General features: G+C 39.9%; 1 protein-coding gene across 1 annotated transcript in view; it reads right to left on the minus strand.

The window, feature by feature from the left end:
- Positions 1 to 18,839, minus strand: part of TRPC7 (transient receptor potential cation channel subfamily C member 7) — a 72,588-nt gene that overhangs the window by 40,687 nt on the left and 13,062 nt on the right. The window contains exon 2 of the mRNA XM_072872556.1: positions 8,455 to 8,637. Coding sequence (XP_072728657.1) covers positions 8,455 to 8,637 — 183 coding nt within the window. The remainder of the gene's footprint in view (positions 1 to 8,454; positions 8,638 to 18,839) is intronic.

The raw sequence follows: 18,839 nt of genomic DNA on the forward strand, positions 1-18,839 counted from the left end.
GCCTGGTTTCTCCTCTTTTTACATGTATGAATAAATCTTATCATGAATTATTTATCTGAAAACAAGCAAATGCATTGGAATGCCCAGCCTCTAACATTCCAGGGTTTTCATATCTGCAGAATCAAAACCACCTGGAAATCCTTATTATTTAATTATTCATCTGAAAACATGCCACAATAAAAAGCTACCAAACAACAAGCTCCCTTTGATATCTAAAAAAACAACCACAGTGGGCACAGAAGGAGAAATTTAAAATGTTATAGCCTCTTCCTCCCCCAGGAGAGTCAGTAAACTATTTTCCCTTGGCTACATGGTGAGGAAAGGCTGGGCTGGTGCTCAAACTCAGATGCCTCCAGTGTAGAAGGCTTCACTCCCAGCAGAGCTGATGGAGAGAGAGAGTCACTCATAGGATGAGACTCCTCTCACCATGAGGTATAGAGTCCCAAAAATGTACTCAAATGTAGACATCTACGGGTGTGTGACAAGAATCTCACGCAGGAGAGCCACACTCTAGGGCAGTACCCATGCAGACACCCAAGTTTGAACGCCACTTAGGAAAATTCCCTCAGTAAATTGAAATACTGAATCTTACTATTTTTTTGAGGGGTTGTACTCATCCCCATCTGACTTTCCATCCAAAATGCACATTAGCAGGTCTACTGGCTATGGGGAGATAGATGAAGCCAAAATTGGGGACAACTAAGGTCAGGTTTATAGCAGACCATATTAATTGCTCTTTTCTAAGAGAATTTTATTATTAATAAAGGTAATTTTAAGTCCTTTCATCTGTGATGGACATCCATGCAATGGGATTGATGTGTTCCTGTTCTCTCTTGTCAAAGTCTAGGACATTGACAGGACATCTAAGGCTCTGTGGCACTTTGCAAATGAAAATAATTACATCTGCATATTACAGTAAATAGGGAATATTGCAATGATTCATTCAAGCCTTGAGAGGATAGATGTATGGGCAGGAAATAACAAAATGAGATTCATCTTGGAAAATAAAAGAAATTAAAACATCTGGGCAAAAGGAAATAATCAGAACCACAGATTTTAGTGGGAGGAAGGAACCTTGCTAATGAAACAGTCAGAGACATAGAAACACTTTCTGTGAGGAAGGGAAGTAACTCCTTCCCTTTCCAATCTCTGACAAAACGTCTGTAATATGCAATTAAAAATGTAGAAAGAAAAATTACATGGATAAGCTTAACAGTCCAGAGTGACCACAGTGTTTCTACTGTTCACATAGATATTAAATTACGTTTGTACAGTATCGACTGGTTCTCCAGTGATGGAAACAAGAGACACTTTTTTTTCCACCACCATAGTCCAAGCCATCAATAACTCCACAAGACCTCAGTTAAATATTCCTGAAACTAAAGAGTGGAAAAAAATTGACCAGGGATTACAGAAACAAAAGCAAAAAGCCAACTTTGTGAAAGCCTTTTTTCTTGAGGAGTTCTCCTTGAGGCTTCACGTTTAGATGGTAAAACATAACCCTGCTTCAAGCCATATCTGTGCATGTTACAATCATTGGGGTACAGAAAGATCAATGTTCACCCCATGGGAAATTCCTAAACTTAATTTCGTTCCAAACAAGGACAAACAGCGACAAGAGATAAGTTCTATGATTTACACAGCTCTGAAAGCTGTGGAGCTGAAATATTTGATTTGGGTTACCAAAATGTAGTTTTCCACTTGTGTTAAGGCTAATGCACAGGCTGTGTGCGAGGCGGTGGGCGGTGTGCCCTCTCTGCCTTTCCTCTGCAGCGGTCCTTCCCCAGGGCATGGCAGTGCAGGGATTTGCAGGATAACTGCAAACTGAGAGCACACAGCTCACAGAGCCATAGCTACCCACCATGGCACGTGGCGCAGATATACTCCTTGCTCTCCAAAGGGAGGAGCTTCAGAACTTTGTGTTGTCCCTGGGCTTCTCCTGCCCTCTGTTCTCAGCTTATTTTCTTGTGCTTCTCTTGCAAACACCAAGCTTTTCCAGTTAACCTTCCTAAGGATGCACTAGCTGAGCTCTGCTCCAGCCTGTGTTTGAGGCAATGTGTCTGTTACTGCACATTTTGAGGGGCACAGCTGTCTCCTCAGCAGGAGCAGGGCTGGTTCTTTTGCCCATTTAGGGACTAACCTGCTCTAGCTCCCATGCAGGGTGGAAATGCTGCAGGTGGGCCCCCATTCAATAGAGAGAAGGACCCTGGAAGGCTTTTTGTGCACAAGACATTGTGCAGGGTAAAACCACATCCTCTGAGCAAATGAACGGGGAGCACAGGTTGTTGCAGCAGTTGACAAGAGCTGGGAATTCTCATGCCCTTGAGTATCTGAGTCGCGTGACCAATGCAGTGAAAAATTATAATCTAATGCAGCCATGAGTATTTTGTTCGGAGCATCCTCCATATGTTAATTATTAATAATACAGTTATGAGAAAAGTTCCTGTTCCAGCTCTCTATTAAATAGGATTTACACAGCCATCTGGTGTTCTGTTTAATTCTTACTAATTTTTTTTTTTTCAAACCCAATTTGTGTGTCTTACTGTTAATTAAATTAAAACTCGTGAAAGAGAAAGGTGCTCTGGCTTTGTGACTGCTATGAACTGAGCTGCTGAGAAAACAGAGGTGGGCACTCAACATTTGCAATTAAAAGAATACAGCAACGATAATTCTGACATTGGGAAAGAAGGAGAATTAATGTCACCTCCTACAGAGAAGCAACAGCTTTAGACCTAAAGGTAAATGTCGACATATAAGTCCCCTGCCAACATTAAAGGATGACAAGAAAGGAGCGTAGCAGTACAGCCAAAATGAGAACAGAAAATATGAAGGGCTCTGTAAAGCCAATATAAACCAGTAAAGTGGTTTTGTTGTGGTACATCAAAAACTGCATTTTCTCACTATTGGCTGTCCCAGGGAAGAGTCCAAGACAGAGTTTCCCCAGAGTTTCTTCCATACCTATGCCTCTCACAGGTAGAAATCACACCCTGGCTTAATTAGAACTGAGTTCACACACAGGGAAGACCTCTGCTACCCTTATATTTCCAGTATCTGATTGAAAACAAAATTGTTTAAATGTTTCAAGAAAAGAAACAACATTCTGCAATTTTCAGTCAAGAACATGAAGTAAACTCTCACTTAGATGCTGTAAGCCTGCACGAAGAACAGCTGAGAGTATCCTTGGCTCCAGAAGCTCAAGATCAGTTTTATTTTCTTTCCTTGGGACCAGAACTCCAATTTAGCAACTCAAGCCACTTTTGGCTATAATCCACCAGAAACACTCAACCTAAATAATTCCTGTTTCACTTTAATGCTGCTTTTAATTTTGCCACTTCCGTGAGTACCTGCTGGACTCCACCACGGTGTTTGCTCTCACGTGGCAACGGCTCCCCAGCCCTCTCCTACAATGCCCAAAGAAACCACTTGAACGGCCTTGCTACAGCATCAGCAGGGTGCTCTGTTGCTCTTCCTGCACCCAACCTTTCTCCTCCCTTTGCTCGAGGCCCTGCACAGCTGGAGGAGAAAGAAATCAGTTCTGGACTGGAATATGCAAGTGCGAAGCATAGCTGAATAAGATCAGGGAGTCAATAGTAAATTTGCAACATTCCCATAGCATGGGCTAAAAATCCATTTCTTGAAAAGAATCCAGGACTAGTAAATGCTCAAATGTTTGCAAATTGTTTGCTTTGCTCTTGAAAAACTGTTCCCATCGTAATAATTTTCAAGGCATCATGAATCATTAAGACAGCTAATTTGAAGGGAGAAAGGACTCCTGAAAACTTGAGCGGAGGACATTTGAGTGCAGTTTTCCAAGAATCCTGGGGTACAGAGTGATTATTTAGTTCTTTCAGGAAGGGTAGAGAATTAGAGTGATACAGTGTTTTTAAAGACCACTTTGTAAACTCCTGTAATTTTAGCTTTCTCCTTGCTGCGAAATACTTACAAGCAGAGTTTCTTAATTCTTCATTGACCTTCTATATAAAGTCCTTCAATGATATTAGAGCCTTAAACTTGCTTTCTTGCCAGCATCTCATATGTACTAGTAGCATGCTTTGTAGAAAAAAAAAAAAAGGAAAAAAAAGAGACAGACAAGTGAAGTCTGGAACTTTTGATGCTTTCTTGATTGACTTTCCAAGGTTCATCTCAAAGTTTGTAAATTAGGAAAAAAAGATAATGGTCAATAAAACTGTGTTCTTTCAGCTGAACGGAGAACTGCTTTTTTGGAGTGGCAAAGGTGACAGGGAATGCTAATGGGAAGCACAAAGGAAAAAGTGCAGAGAAAGATCATTTAGGGCCTGGACAAAAACCTGTTGTAGGTACCAGTTGCAAGTTTACTGAGTAGAGGAGGTAAGAAGGCTTCATCCCCCTTTTTAGCCCAGATGTGCATACAAGGTTTTCCTGCACCGACAGAACGTGGTCAGTCAACAAGTCTGTGAACATTCAGCTCAAGGGCACGTTGCCCCCAGACTTGGGGATTTTCAAGCAGGGATTTGGCCTTCAAAAACAGAGGCACAAGAAGCACAGTATTTTGGGCTAAAAGCTACCACAAGGTTGATGGCTGAGCTCCCTGCTGTGCAGGCATGACACGCACTGTACATGCAAGGGAGGTGCAGCCTCTACCTCCAACCAAGTATGACTTATTGAGGAACATAATTGCTGAATTCAAGATCAAGAAGATACTGTGTTGGAACCAAAATTGTGACTTAAAATTTAAACTGTATAGGTCGCATCAATTGCATCCCTAAAATTTTCAGATGGGCACATAGGAAGAAAAAGATGAAAGATGGCAGAATAGATTTAAATCTATAAAATGCAATGTGATGGCCCTCATTTTCAAAATTCTGCTATCTCTGCCTCCTCCTGGCTTCTGTGGCCATTGGCCTTTGAGGGGGAGGACAACTCCATGAGGGCTGTGAGTTGGGCAGGGGACGGGAGAAGCTGGTAGACCAGCTGCTACTATTAAAGAAAAATACCATTCTTAGACATTGTGGCTGTGGTGACTGCACTGTGTGAGGATGGTGAAGTAACAGAGAAATTTAAAAGGACAAGGAAGATTTTAAAAGTTTGTGCAAAGGCCTGATGAAGCTCTACAGATGCAATTGCTCTCCTGCCTGTGAATGGGAGCCCTTGACATCTTTCCCAGACTGGAAATAAAAGTCTGATAAAATGCAGAATGCATCGGCAGCTGTAAAAGGAAAATAATGGATATTAAATAATGATTTTTAATATAAATTGTTCTCTGCAAATTTTCATCAAAGAAAGCCTACTGTAGGCACTTAGACTACTAATATGGAAATGTGAATTAAGAAGCTAATGGCAGAAATAGATTTTTTTAAAAAAAATCAAGTATTTCTTAAAATTTCAGATGCGAATGCAAATATTTAGTCTGGACACTAACTTAATTTAAAAAACCCCATAACAACTAACACCTCTTTTATTTTATTTTCTGAAAACGTTCTGAAGTCCCTAAAGTTGTCTTGTCTAAGATTCTTCTTGCTGTTCATGGGAAAGAACAAATATAAATTACTTCAGGAGCTCTATACTCATTTAAGTAAGAACATCTTTATTTCTCTGGCTCATCCAGAGCTTGCTGAGCTGGAGAATGAAAAACTGACCATCTGAATGTTGATGCTAATGGTAGAGGTGGGGAGCAGGGGTGGCAGGCACAGCTGTATTCCCTTCATTAGTCCTACCCTGTCAATTAAACTTCCAGGACAAAAAAAAAAAAAAAAGGCAAACACAACTATTTCTGTGTCATTCCAGTCCCAGAGTGCAGTTAAAAAAACTGGAAAGGTCTCCATGTGCCTGGGACTGTTTCTGGGTGAGTTACAGCCACCCACGTCTCAGCACCCGGACTTGGCCTGAGCAGGCAGCACTGTCAGACCAAGTGATGGGGCTTGGGGGTTTGGGTGCTGTGCGTGGGAAGTCGCTTGGTGCTCCTGCCTCGGTCTGCCTTTCACACTTGGAGGGCCACATGCAATCTCGCTTACGCCTATGAGTCATTCCATTAGCTTTGAAAAAGTGACTTGAAATTTACAGAAACTGTCCAAGAATTGATTTATTAAATATGTATAATAATTCACCCTCCAGTTCACCCCTCTCTACTACAGGATTTTCTTAAAATTAAAACAGATTTCAAAGCACAGGGTTTGTATACATAAGCCTAAATATCTCCCAGCTGGATAAAAAACTTGTACCTGAAATGTATTGCCTCTTAAGGAAATCATTACTGTGTAACCATAACACAATCTCTTTGTTCAGCAAGTGTGATAAATATCAGTCTGTTATCATAAGTCACTGCCAATAACCAAAGCCATTTATCTGAATGTGTCTCTGCCTTCCACAAATGGAACTATCTTACTTTCGAGTTAGCATTTAAATGCTCATCTTACACATAGATATATACTGCCTGCTGAAAAGAATATTCTGAAAAGTGCTAACCTGAGAGTCAACATGAGGTTGGTGAATGCTCATGTTTATGTTCTGTAATTAGTTTAACAGTTATTATCCATGAGCAACAAGTTGCTGTGATCCGGAAAGGATGCTCGGCTTTCCTGGGCGTAGGAAGTTATTTATACATAAAAAAATCAACTGTATATGACCTACCACAGATGCTTTAGGTCAGTGTTCATGCATTATGAAAAGGTGCACATATGTAAGAAATGGAGGAAATGTTCTTCTGAAACAGACTAAGCTAGGATGAACGTGCTCAAAGCAGCACAATAACTAACAACAATTTAGCTCCAGCTAATGGTCTTGGTGTCTAAAGGATGACACAAATATTTAGAAGAATAAACAAGCAAAATAGTGCAGAAGACTTCATACATTGAAAAGGCTTGAGGTTCTGACCAACTTCATGATAATTCTCAGACCATAGGTCACTGAGGACTATTCCTTGATGAGGTGCTGTCCATGTCTTTTAGATGAGTTCATTTTCTGAAAGAGCACCAGAGCAAGTTTGGCCTCCTGTTACCAAAGCAGCAGCTTCAATAACTAAACTTGACCCAGCTTGTTGAACATCATCTAACTAAGAGTGAACAGAGATGTTATGCTTAGTTTTGGTGATGGAACGATGCAAGAGACAACATCCTAGGAGGAAATATTTGGCTCCATACCATGTGCTCCTGCATGAAAGCAATTCATTTCAAATAAGAGTTTTAAGATTCTCTTTAATTAATAGCTTTCATAACAAGAAAAGACCTTCTCTGGCCAGCACAGCAACACAGGCAAGAGGCAAACTGAAGCAGGTGGTGGGTTTGAGAGAGAGCAGATGTTAGCTTGAAAATTTGGAACATTCTCCAAGTCCTGTAGCAGGAGCCCAGTTTCCATCAATGCATATTGTAGGAGCAATTAACTGGGACCACCCAGGCCTAGGATTTGCCAGAATGATATTTTGCATTCAAGAACATACTTCTGTAAAGCTGAATGTTTGTTTAAAATACTTCTAAAAGTCATTCAGTCTTCATGTTTTTTTTTTTAAATATACATTTGCCTTCTGTTTTGTAGATTTGGTGGAAATCTGAACTCTTAGAATATGGACCTGGAGCTTTAGGAGAGTGGAAGCTGGGAATCTATAACTTTCTATCAATGTTTATCTATTTTCACATGCTTTCAAAAGAATCAAAATTCCAAGTTAATCAGAAATTGATTTTTGAGGTTTTGATCTAATTCTCAATAAAAATTACAAAACTTATTTTTTTAAAAATTTAAATTCCACTTTCCATCACACTGCGGTAAAGGGTCTTGACTAAGACAAAATTGCTACTTTTTGTGTATGTTCTTTCTGTAACATTAGAGAAAAGGTAACATTTTTGGTGGTTACAAGTGGCTTTGGAGACTAAAACGAGATGTGAATCAGAGCTGAGTGGTCAGGAAGCATCTGAGAGCAGACAGGTGAGACTGGAGACTTGGCCTGCTGACTTCAGTTAGGCTGAAGAGTTCAGCTATTTATTCGGTCTAAGCAGAAGATCTAGTTTGAAGGAAAGACAGATGGTTGGGGAATGGAGAGGAGCTGGATTAAATTCTCTGCTTTTATGATTTGTGGCCAAAGATGCCACAGCATCTTCTAGGTTTATTCCTTACCTTCATGTAAATCACAGTGAAGGAAGGAGGACCTTCAGTTTGGTATGGTAACAACTTTTGGTCCCTGATGAAGTCTTCACAGATTCATAGTCATGACCTGCATAAGAGCAGTGCACTATGGGCAGTCCCTTGTGCCATCTATACATTCATGTCTATCACTTGAAAATAAATGCCATACCTGCTGTAATGCATCCCTTGCAAATATCCTTCTCCACACTAAAGTATGTGAGAAAATGCAAATCATGCCATAAAACACTACCATTCCTGGTCCCACTAAAATCTATTTTTCGTTTATTTTTTTCCAGGTGACATCAAGGAAGCATAATTTAGATGTTAAGATGTATCCACCGGGGACCCAAAGAAATAGCTTACCTTTTTGACCTCGTATTTAATAGCAAGTTTAATCCTGCTCAGACTTGGCCGGTGGTGCTCAGGGCACAGATGTATGTTCACATCTCCATTGAGAATCGCCTCTACTTCTTCGGTGTCTCTGCACAGGTCCAGCACCCCCACGACAAAGTCCTTGCATTGCATAGATAGCTTCCTATAATCGTTCTAAGGGAGAACAGAGAAACATGAGTTACTTAATTGTGCACTTGAAAGCACACCTCAAACAAACAAACAAAAAAAGCAGGAGAGAGCGATTGTGAGCAAGGTTACTTCTGCAAAACTACTGGCTGGAGTAGTAAGAAAGCACTTGATTTCACCCAGGACATAGCTAGCTTTTCACAAATATACATTAACTACTCCAGAATTAATTAGCAATGTTTAACCAGCAACATAGTTTACGTTACAATAGAACGTGCTTTACAGAAAAACAAGTAAATAATTTATAGGGAAATTCTGATTTTAAGCAATCGCTTGACCTCTCCTCTCTGTGTGGCATATCTTCTAGGAATGTGAAAAGGTGGCCAAACAAAGGTCCTGCTAAGGGGTTAGAATTTACAGCCAATTTTACAATTTAGATTCTTCACTAGTAATTCTTTCTTTAGTAACTTTCAAGGAGTTTCAGTCTGCTATGACAAGCTGTAGCATCACACACAGATGTGTTCAAATGAATTCTATAGTTGTAATACAAATTTCAGTTTCAAATTTATTACCTAACAATTTGCTTAAACAGTCCCAAAAGAGCATCCAGAGGATAATTTTTGTCATAACACTTCTCCGGGAAATGGGACTTCAGAAACTCAACATGATTTCCTATGAAATAATTTCACCTTGCAAACCCAAATTACACTTATGGGAAAAGAGGTAGTATGTAGCTGACTTGACAGAGGGCTAGAAGAGCAATTTCACTGCCTTAAATTAAATTGTGATTGATTTTTACATGCTGACACTTAAAAAATGAGGAAAATGCCACCATCTGTGTAAATGTAGTAAATTAGAACACAATTAAGGCTACCATTAATAACCTAACAAAATGGTGATATTAAAGACTCGATGCAACAAATAGAAATAATAAGCATAAGACAAGCTCTTACTGGCTTGAGAGATCTTTTCAAATTAGGTTTGATGAATTAATTAAATTCAGCAGCTTATCTAATTAAGCAAGCAGCCAAAAAAAGAAGATAGTTAAACCTGACTTTGATGAAACGATAAGAGTAACCTGGCTTTGTACTTTTGTATTTTCTAAATTATTAATTCTAACATTTACACATAGCAACATATTAGCCTTCCTCGTTAGGTAAAGATCTCAAAGCACTGTGCAAACATTCATTAATTAGGTAGAACAGCACTGTCTAAACTACGATGTTATTAGAGGTGGCTAAATTTCTTTGGACAGTTTTTCCCTTTCAGAACTGATATGCTCTTGATAATGAATATTTTTTAAATCAGTTGGTTTAATGACTTTGTCGTAGGTTTGAGGTTGCTTCTAATGTGTGCGTGTGTCCCAACTTTGCTTACTATGCTGTCCTGTATGCTGAGGGCTATGAAGAGCTGTTTCACTCAGCACAGAAAAATTCAATGGTCGCAGGGAACCAGAAATCCCTTCAGGGCTGAGCTTAGAGCGTTCTCACAGAAATGGGGAGATGCCATTTCTGATAGGTGTTTAGGAGAAGGGGCTGAGGAGGAGAGCTGGGGAATAGCCTGTATTTTAGTGATGAGACCTTACCATACAAGGTCCAAGGTGGAGTATACTCCAAGCTCCAAGTATATACTCCAAGGTGTATACTCCAAGCTCCAAGCTTGTATGTTTACACGCTCTTATCTATCAAAAAGGTTGAAATCTGGGTTTCCTTTTTCCTCCTTGAGTGCTGTAATCAGACCGCATGTTCTAATTGGGGTGTTCATAAATGGAGATCAGCAGGAATTTCAAATATTCATTAAAAGGAGACATAATAAAACAACAAGCAGGTGTTTATCTCTGGTAGAGCAGGTGCATGACCCATTGCAGAAACGGGGGCACTGAGACTCCTATAAACATACCAATTTAGTGCACTAAGATTTAAGGTGTCCTCAGGGTTCAGGTGGAAAATAATTGTACATTTGCATGTAAATCTAGTACCTAAGTAGTTTGTGGAGATAGGGTTTGTAAAGTGAATGTTATCAAATATGGGATGAAGTAAGGTCTGAAATGTAAATGGAAGACAGATTGTACTTTATGGATTCAGAGCACTCCTCTCTAATCAATTCCATGCTTTAATCTTCACCATACCAAGATTAATTTCAATAAATAGAAAGCTTGCCTGTTCACTGAGAGGATAGATGCCCAAACAAAAATATCAGCCTGGAAATAACTGCAGGAATTGTGAAGGACAGCAAATATAGATAGATCTGAAAATAGGAGTAGGCTGGGAATTAAATACCTAGCTGCCACAGGTAATGGAGACACATAATTAGCCCAGCAGGTTTAAGAAAAACAAGGGTGAGAACTCTGTTGTTTTAATACCATTCTTTATGTACTGTTTGCAAAGTTCACAAGCTTATCTCTTAGCCAGCACATTTTAGGTAATTCTCGTCACTATTTCCACATCATCTGAACAACTAGCATGTATTAGCTCAGATTATTTTTCCTCTTCTGCTTTCTTTAAGGAAAGCAGTTTAGTTAGCAACTAGGAAAGTGCTTCTAAAGCAACTGTAAATGGCAGGCTCCCAGCTGGCAAACTCCATCAAGACCCAACTTTATTCACATCTCCAAGCCTAATGTTTTTACTGGTTCTGTATATTTGCAGAGACTACGAATGGTTTTTCTGTTCAAAATTATTTACTCCAATTTTTAAGTAGACACAAGCAGCAACACAATCTACCAAAGATAAAGAAAAAAAAAAAATAAAATAAAATAAATAAAATAAAATAAAATAAAATTTAAAAGTGCCCTCCAGCCAATCTGCAGCCAGGCAGGAGAGCAGCTTACTGCTCTCAGGAGACATTGCTCATGTGTTAAGACAAGCCTCAATGATCACTGAACCTGCTGTGTCTTCTGATGATTGCTTTCACAAAAGCATTTGTCATCTTTGTTCTGGCTTCCTTAATGCTCACAGTCAGCATAGAAAATCCTGTTCATTCTGACGGTGAGAACACAGCCACTCAGTGACTCTCCTAATGTCAGTGTCTTTCCCTTTGCAAGCACAGGTTATTGAAGGTATCTTTACTAAAAACTGAGATTAGCAGGAGACTGACAGCCAAGCTTCTCCTGACCCTGGCTTGTATCATGTAGCTTTGATGATGCATGCAGAAATGACCTACCTGCATATAAAATACTGAATTGCAAGTCATGACGCACAGTAAAAAACTCAAGGAAGCCAAGAAGATTTACAAGCGGCATGCAAGCTATATTGATGTGTATGCCAGTGCTGTATAAATTGCCTATATTTCACACATTTGGAAGCATCTGAGATCCTGCATACCCTGCACAAAGGAGTGCTGTGACAGTGGTGGGGCTCGCTTTTGCATAGGACAGAAGGCTGCAGCCCAACGGCAAGGGTTAGCGAGACGTGGAAGAGTCAGGAGGAAGAGGTGAAGGAGAAGCAGAACGCATTTCCAGTTATTTTTTGTTACACCAAGGTTTTTGAAGATCAGAGCCCTGAGGACTCCTGGTGACTCTGCCAGGAGACAGAGGGGCAGATGGCCACTGTGTCTTGGGGTACAAAGGGCCAGTCCCCACTTCACCACTGCTTCTGCCAGCCGGGTTCAACCCCCAAACCAGGCACTTTATGGCCCTCCCGGTGTAAATACATTTCTGGGGGGAACCATCCTGGTTGCAAGCCTGGCCAGGCAGTGGGCTGCAAGTGGGGGTCCTCCCTCCCACCGCAACAAGAAACTCGTGGCTGGAGACATGAAATCCAGCTCAGTCCTCTCAGCAGCGTTGCAGAAACAGACACAGGCAATGTCAATAACCCAAACCTTCCTGAGTACTCCGATTAACTACCACATTATAGGAGTCTAAGGAATATGAGTTTCATAAAACAGATGGATCTTTACAGTAATGAAAACCGCAAATCATACATGAGGGATGCTGGGGTCTCATCCTGACAAGCTAAGCGCCGTCAAGCCTCAGCGAGGAAGATGAAGGATACAACTAAGTACACAAGGGAGCCAGTCTGCTTCAAATAACACATGGAACAGTATTTTATTTCCTATAGAGACAGTGAGCAGAGAAGGATCAGGATAATGCTTCAGAATGTTACAATGTAATTTTTTAAAAACTAGAACATAATAAAAGGGTTCCAAATTAGTCATTTCCTGCTTCTTCTAACACTGTTGTGCATGTGGAGTTAAAAATGTCTAATTTTGCTGGTTTGAAAAGGCTGATGGTACTTGTCATTCACTGCAATTTCTCTGAGTACCCTATTATTATCTGTTGATTATGTTCTAAATGAATTCTGTCATGTCTCCACATCTGTTCAAAACCACCCAGATTTCTTCAGAAAAGAGCTGTTTCAGGTCAGAGGGATACAGTCTGAGTAAAAAGTTAAATGAAATGAGAAAAAGTAAGACCAGCAACCTATCTTGGCTAGTTAATGAAAAAAATAACTATTTCAAAAGCAATCACAGTCAAGGATTGAAAAGGAACTTCTTCATCCATGGGAGCCTACCTCTGAAATGCCAGCATTGCAGGTGCATGTTGGATGGCACAGAGAGAAGTCTGGCCTCACTGCTGCAACATATAGTGAGCAGGTCTGAGATTTGCTGAACCCCTCAGTGCAGATGAGCTTTCACCAGAAACTGAATTGGGGCCAACGGTTCAGAAACTAAGAGGATCAAACCACTTTATATGCAATTACAAATATCCTCCATCTCCCTTAAAATTGCTTCTGAGCCTTCTGCTTTCCCAGTCCCAGATTGAGGAACACACTTGAGTTCATGTTTAAGTCCTGCTGAGGCCAATAATACTTGCAAACGTGTTTCAGTGCACTGAAGCAATCTTTTGGGCTTCAGGAATTTCGAAGTGGGATGAGTTTGTCAATCAGCTTGCAGGTTGTTTTGGTTGTAATTGTTGTACATTATTCACTGCACAGTTATTACTGGAAACGGGGCCACAGACCCACAGGATGGTGCATGAGACACAAATACAAAACAACCTGTACAAGTGCATTATTCATGAAAATCACTCCATATGTCACCATTTAGGACATTTAATTAAATTCACTCTAATAATTGCTTCCAAATAACATCTGTAAAGAGCAGGACAGGAACCACAACCCATCAATAGGTATTCTAAGCAGAGATAATTCCAAGTTTCACAGTTTTTACTGCTATCCTGTCTACAACTAGTTGTTATGATAGCCTATACTAAAGCTTTAGGGTCAGACTTGTGATCAGAAAAGCTAGAATCACAGAGGAGTTTCCCTTTGAATATATAACCACATATCTGTCCCAGAATGATTTAATCTACAGACCTTTTTCTAGAAAAAAATGGAGCTTAATGCATCTTATCAATACAGATATTTTTTTTTGCCAAATAAAAGGAGGGCAAACACAGGATGATGGTTATATATTAAAGCCACCATTTCTCAAGGGCTCTGTCCATGGTATATTGTCTCTTATAAATCTGCTCCACTGGAATTTGAGGGATTCCACACAAATCCAAGACTTCTGGAACCAACGAACATGAACGTCCAGCATCTGTGACTGGGGCTATCATAGCACCAGAAAGCCTCTGCGTGCTCTCAGTGCGTTCACAGATTAACTGCACGGCACAAATCTGCTGAATCTCACCTCCTGTCTGTGAGCAATGCAGAAGTTGTGTACTCGGCAGTAAATCTGGCATTTCTGGGTAGCATTAAATTTGCCGTGCAAATGAAAGCTGTAGGAACGCTGCACGGAGCCTCTCCTTATGTTTCCTTGAAGCTCTTGGTTCTTTGTATTTACTCTACATCACATATACACATATATCATGGAGAGAAATACTGCATTGCTTAGATTATCATTTTGAGGAGAAACAGATTAAAAGAAATAAAATGGAGAAGTAATTCTGTAAAAATGAATAGAAAATTCCCCCAAAACACTTGTAGAAAGAAAACAAAGGTGAGAGAAAGGAGAGGGGTCAGAAAGCTGGTAATATTACCTGATAGATTTGAAACGAAATTTTTAAATAAACCGTCATGTCAAATATTCAAAGTGCTTATAAATATTTACTAATTAGATTTGATGCGAAATATGCACAAACAGGTTTAGAAGCTGTTGGACAAATTTCCTTCTAGGTATTTACACTATCTGTGACTGGCCATATGTTTAGGAATGGAAAAAAGCACAAGGCCTGTGGGAGGGAAGGCGATGAGAAGAGATGCTAAGAAAGGGCCCTGCACTGATCCTGCTCATGTAACCACATTATCATCTGAAGTGCACTGAACACCCCTTCCAAAGAGCTCTGTCGACTGTGCACATAACTGCTGACAGGTTTGAATGCAGCTGAGTGCATTTCTATTGTTTCCAGATTAAATGCCTACATCCACAGACTGTGCCAAGGCTGTACAGTTCATTTTCCAGAAAGCACAACATCCAGTTGGTTTATGTTCTCTTGCTTCTTAAGTGGCAGCACATCAGTGATTTTTTGGAGCTTTGGGTGTACTGTGTCATATTCAGTGGGCATGTCTCTGAAAATAAAGCCAAGTGCTCATTTAAAACATTTCACTACTCAGGTGCATGTTGCTAAGTATGTCTGGAGGTTGCAACAGATGCTGCTGGTTCATTTTTTCAATGATCCAGACTTTGACTTCTTCACCCCCAGGAGCATAATATAATAAGCAATCTGTTCAAATACAAGAATTTGACATTTCAAAAGTGTGTCTCTGTTGCTTTCCAAGCAATTTGGACCTTTCTAAATGGAGCCAAGATAAACATGGCAACTGTTTGGTCTCTGAAGAGTGCCAGGCTGCAGCACGGAAGAGCAGAGGGGCAGTGCCTCCAGGCAAAGGATGCTTTTAAATCCTGTGAGGGAGTGTCAGGAGACACCAAGAGATGTGCCCAATGAAAGAGCCCAAGGACAAAGCAGACAGTGCAGTCTGCTTTGACATTATTTTTGGCCAAAGAAGTCCAGAAAACAACAGTATGCTTTGACTGAGGATCAAAAATTGTGTGGCTTCCAATGAGCCATTAAAATAACATCCCTTGCATCATTACAAGGATTTCAATGGCAGTTGCATTGACTGATTTACCATAAGAAATTTTTTTGGTGCCTCTTTTTTCTCCTCAATAGATTTGGCTTTCTTGGTGCAATTCATCTCTTCATATGCACCACAGAAACTGATCTCTGAGACAGCGTATCCCTTCAGCAAGGGGATAGAGCAGTAAGAAATCAATCAAACCACTGACTTTGGATTTCACCTTATACCTATTGACTGGTGGATATATCAAATCCTTAAAGAAGCTAGCCAAGACGGTGTTAATGATTTCTGCGGTGGAGTTAGAAAATCCCTTAAAATTTGTTACTGTGCTTTTACAGCATCCTTCACCGGTCCAGGCATATGTGTCACCTTCAACAATGACATTCCAAGAGCTTTAAAGTGGGAACTGTCAAAAGCAGCAGGAACATAGGTTTGCACCTCCCTGCTTTGTTTCTACTCTTTTGCGCTCTAGCTGTTATGTATCTACCAACTCTACCCATAATTGCTTCTGGGAAATTGTTCATTTTTATGATAAACACAGCTTCTGTGGGACCAAAACCAATGAATAAATTTTGCAAGCTCTTTCCATCAATTAAAATATTGGAAAATGCAAAATATTTCACTTTGATACCCCTTGAAACATAAAAAAAAAACCCCAACCAAAATTCTTTAAAATGTACTTTTTCCTTTTTAAATCTAAAATTAATGGATGGATTATTTGGGGAAGTAAAGCCAGGAATCCATTCACATAATCCTAGGACAAAGCTAAGGACTGAGACTGAACACAATTCCTGACTCTTTAGCCAAAGTTTTAGATTCTCTAGCATAAGAAATTTCAGAATCAGCCCACTCTCAACTTTTTTTATTACTTATATTGAATTTTTTTCTATTTGAAATTTGAAATAAGTTTCCTGTACATGTGAACTCTCTCTACACTGAAATTAGTGGATTGCTTGACTTATTTAAAGTCCTTACTCTGAACAGAGTACAATCTTTTTTTTTTAATATGCATCTAAGAAGTTGCCGTAAGAACACATCCATCTCCTCCACTCCTTTCCCACAATGTCACCTTCTTCCTGACAAGTAACATTACTGAGCATCTCTGTAGCATGCATGTGTGCAGAAACATCAGTGCTATTCAGTGTAGAACTAACACCCTCTTCCAAGTCTCTGAAGATATTTAAATACACTTAGAACAGAAATTATGTTGGTTGACAAATTTTTGAAATTAGGGTATTTAATATCCCAAGGTTGGCATAGCAGCTTTTCAGCATAAGATGGCATTTGATGTCTGATGTACTTCTCTTTCATATCATCTCAGCTGGTTTTCAAACCCACATCACAAGTAAGCCACATGCTTTTGATTTCTCAACTAATTAAAAGGTGGGTTTTTACCTTCTTGCAGATTTTCCCAAGCTCATTTGAATGTTTATGCTGAAACACCTGTTTTCAGAAGATAAACTGTCAAGTCCCTGGATGTCACATAAACAGGACAGGCAATACAGCGGTATTAACTAAATACTTTGGAATGCAAAATGCAGGGAATACACACTTTCAGTGAAGGAGAGGGTCTGTCTCCCTGTATCCTGTCAACAGCTTCTCTGTGTTAAATACAAACTACACATTTCAAAATAATACTCTGCTAATTCTCTTGGTGAAGAAGAGTTTAGGATCTGTTAACGTCAGCTCAAAAATCAAGCTCATGATGATGCAGTGCAAGACTCCCAATCCCTCTCCCTTATTTTCAAATATTTGCTTGCTCCTTGTGTGGGAAATGGCTTTTCGTATTTTTAAAAACACAAATGCCCCTTGCATTAGAGGAACATTTATCTCAATCTTACTTTTATCATCATGCAGAAATAATTCCTCTTTTACCCCCAGATGCATTGCACAGGGGCAGGAGTCCAATGCAGTGTTGGGGTTAACTTCTTTTGTTTGTCACCTATTCTGCTTTCAACAGAGCACTTACACACAAGATGACAGACAGTAAATCTGCAGCTCTGATGTGATAGATGTATCAAAGCACAAAAGTTACCTCTGGGCCAAGCTCCTAATTTCACATGCCATCCATATTTTTTCTCTCTGGCACTTTCCCATGTTTATTACATTCCTGATCTGTCTGTTACAAGCTCCACTGGGGAAGATCCACACTTCCTATACAATTTGAGACTGAATATCTTCCTTGCGCTAAATGCATTAGCTGCTCTCCTTCAACTGTGTGGCTCTTTTCAGCTCAGCTGCTCGAAACCCCTACATTTCCTGAAAACCAGATGGGAAAAACAGGGAGAAAATAATGGATTTAAACGTAAAGCAATTGTGTGCTTAACACAGCTATGTTTATCCCCCAAGCTGAGCTAAATTTGACACTTTCAGCTTGCTTAAGGAGCACATTTATGTATTCAAAGGCACTATGAGTCCCATCTCTCATGGGAATTTTGGCTACAAACTGCACCTGCATATCAGGAGAAAGTCCTCCTAAATCCAGCTTGCAAGTGAATGCTGGCTTAACTGAGAGCCATGATGCAACTTACTTTGATAACTACAATAACCATATGTCTTCCAGATCTCAAGCAGCCAACTACCACAGTTCCTAATGTCCAGCAACAACAGCTCCTTGGAAAACCAGTCACAAGCATCAGAGTGGATGAAATTCTGGTCCCCACAGCACCTAAGCAGCAACCAAGCGCTTCGGAAAAATGTGATCCCAGCTGCAGAGTCCTGGCACAGAGCACTCTTGACCATATGGACATCATCCTCTCTCTAAGAAGAGCAGACTTAGAAGTGATGCTGCAGCACTTTCTTAAGCAGAAACATGAATATAAAAAGTCTATAATTACATTTCTCTGTTCTGAAATTAGTCCAGATCCTGGGACTTGGATAGTGACAGTGAAATGACACACTTGTCAATGAGAATTTTCCACACTACACTGGTGCAAAGTTCCCTGCAACAAATTATATTTCAGGAAATTGCCATTTTTGATCATGTGAATGTCAAAAAACCGTAGACACTAAAGTACCTAGCACCATTTTGTGGCAATGTAAAATTGTTTGTATACCATTCCTGTTTATCCACAATCCTGTGGATAGTCTGCCTAGATGCAGTGAGGATGAGTTCATTATAATTATCTACAATAACAACAATTAACAACACAATGAGGGATAAACTAAATCACTTCCCATCTGCATCCTCTTTAATGTTGGACTTGAGAT

Source organism: Ciconia boyciana, chromosome 9 (genome assembly GCF_034638445.1).
Source record: "Ciconia boyciana chromosome 9, ASM3463844v1, whole genome shotgun sequence".
In the NCBI taxonomy this organism is placed as follows: domain Eukaryota; kingdom Metazoa; phylum Chordata; class Aves; order Ciconiiformes; family Ciconiidae; genus Ciconia; species Ciconia boyciana.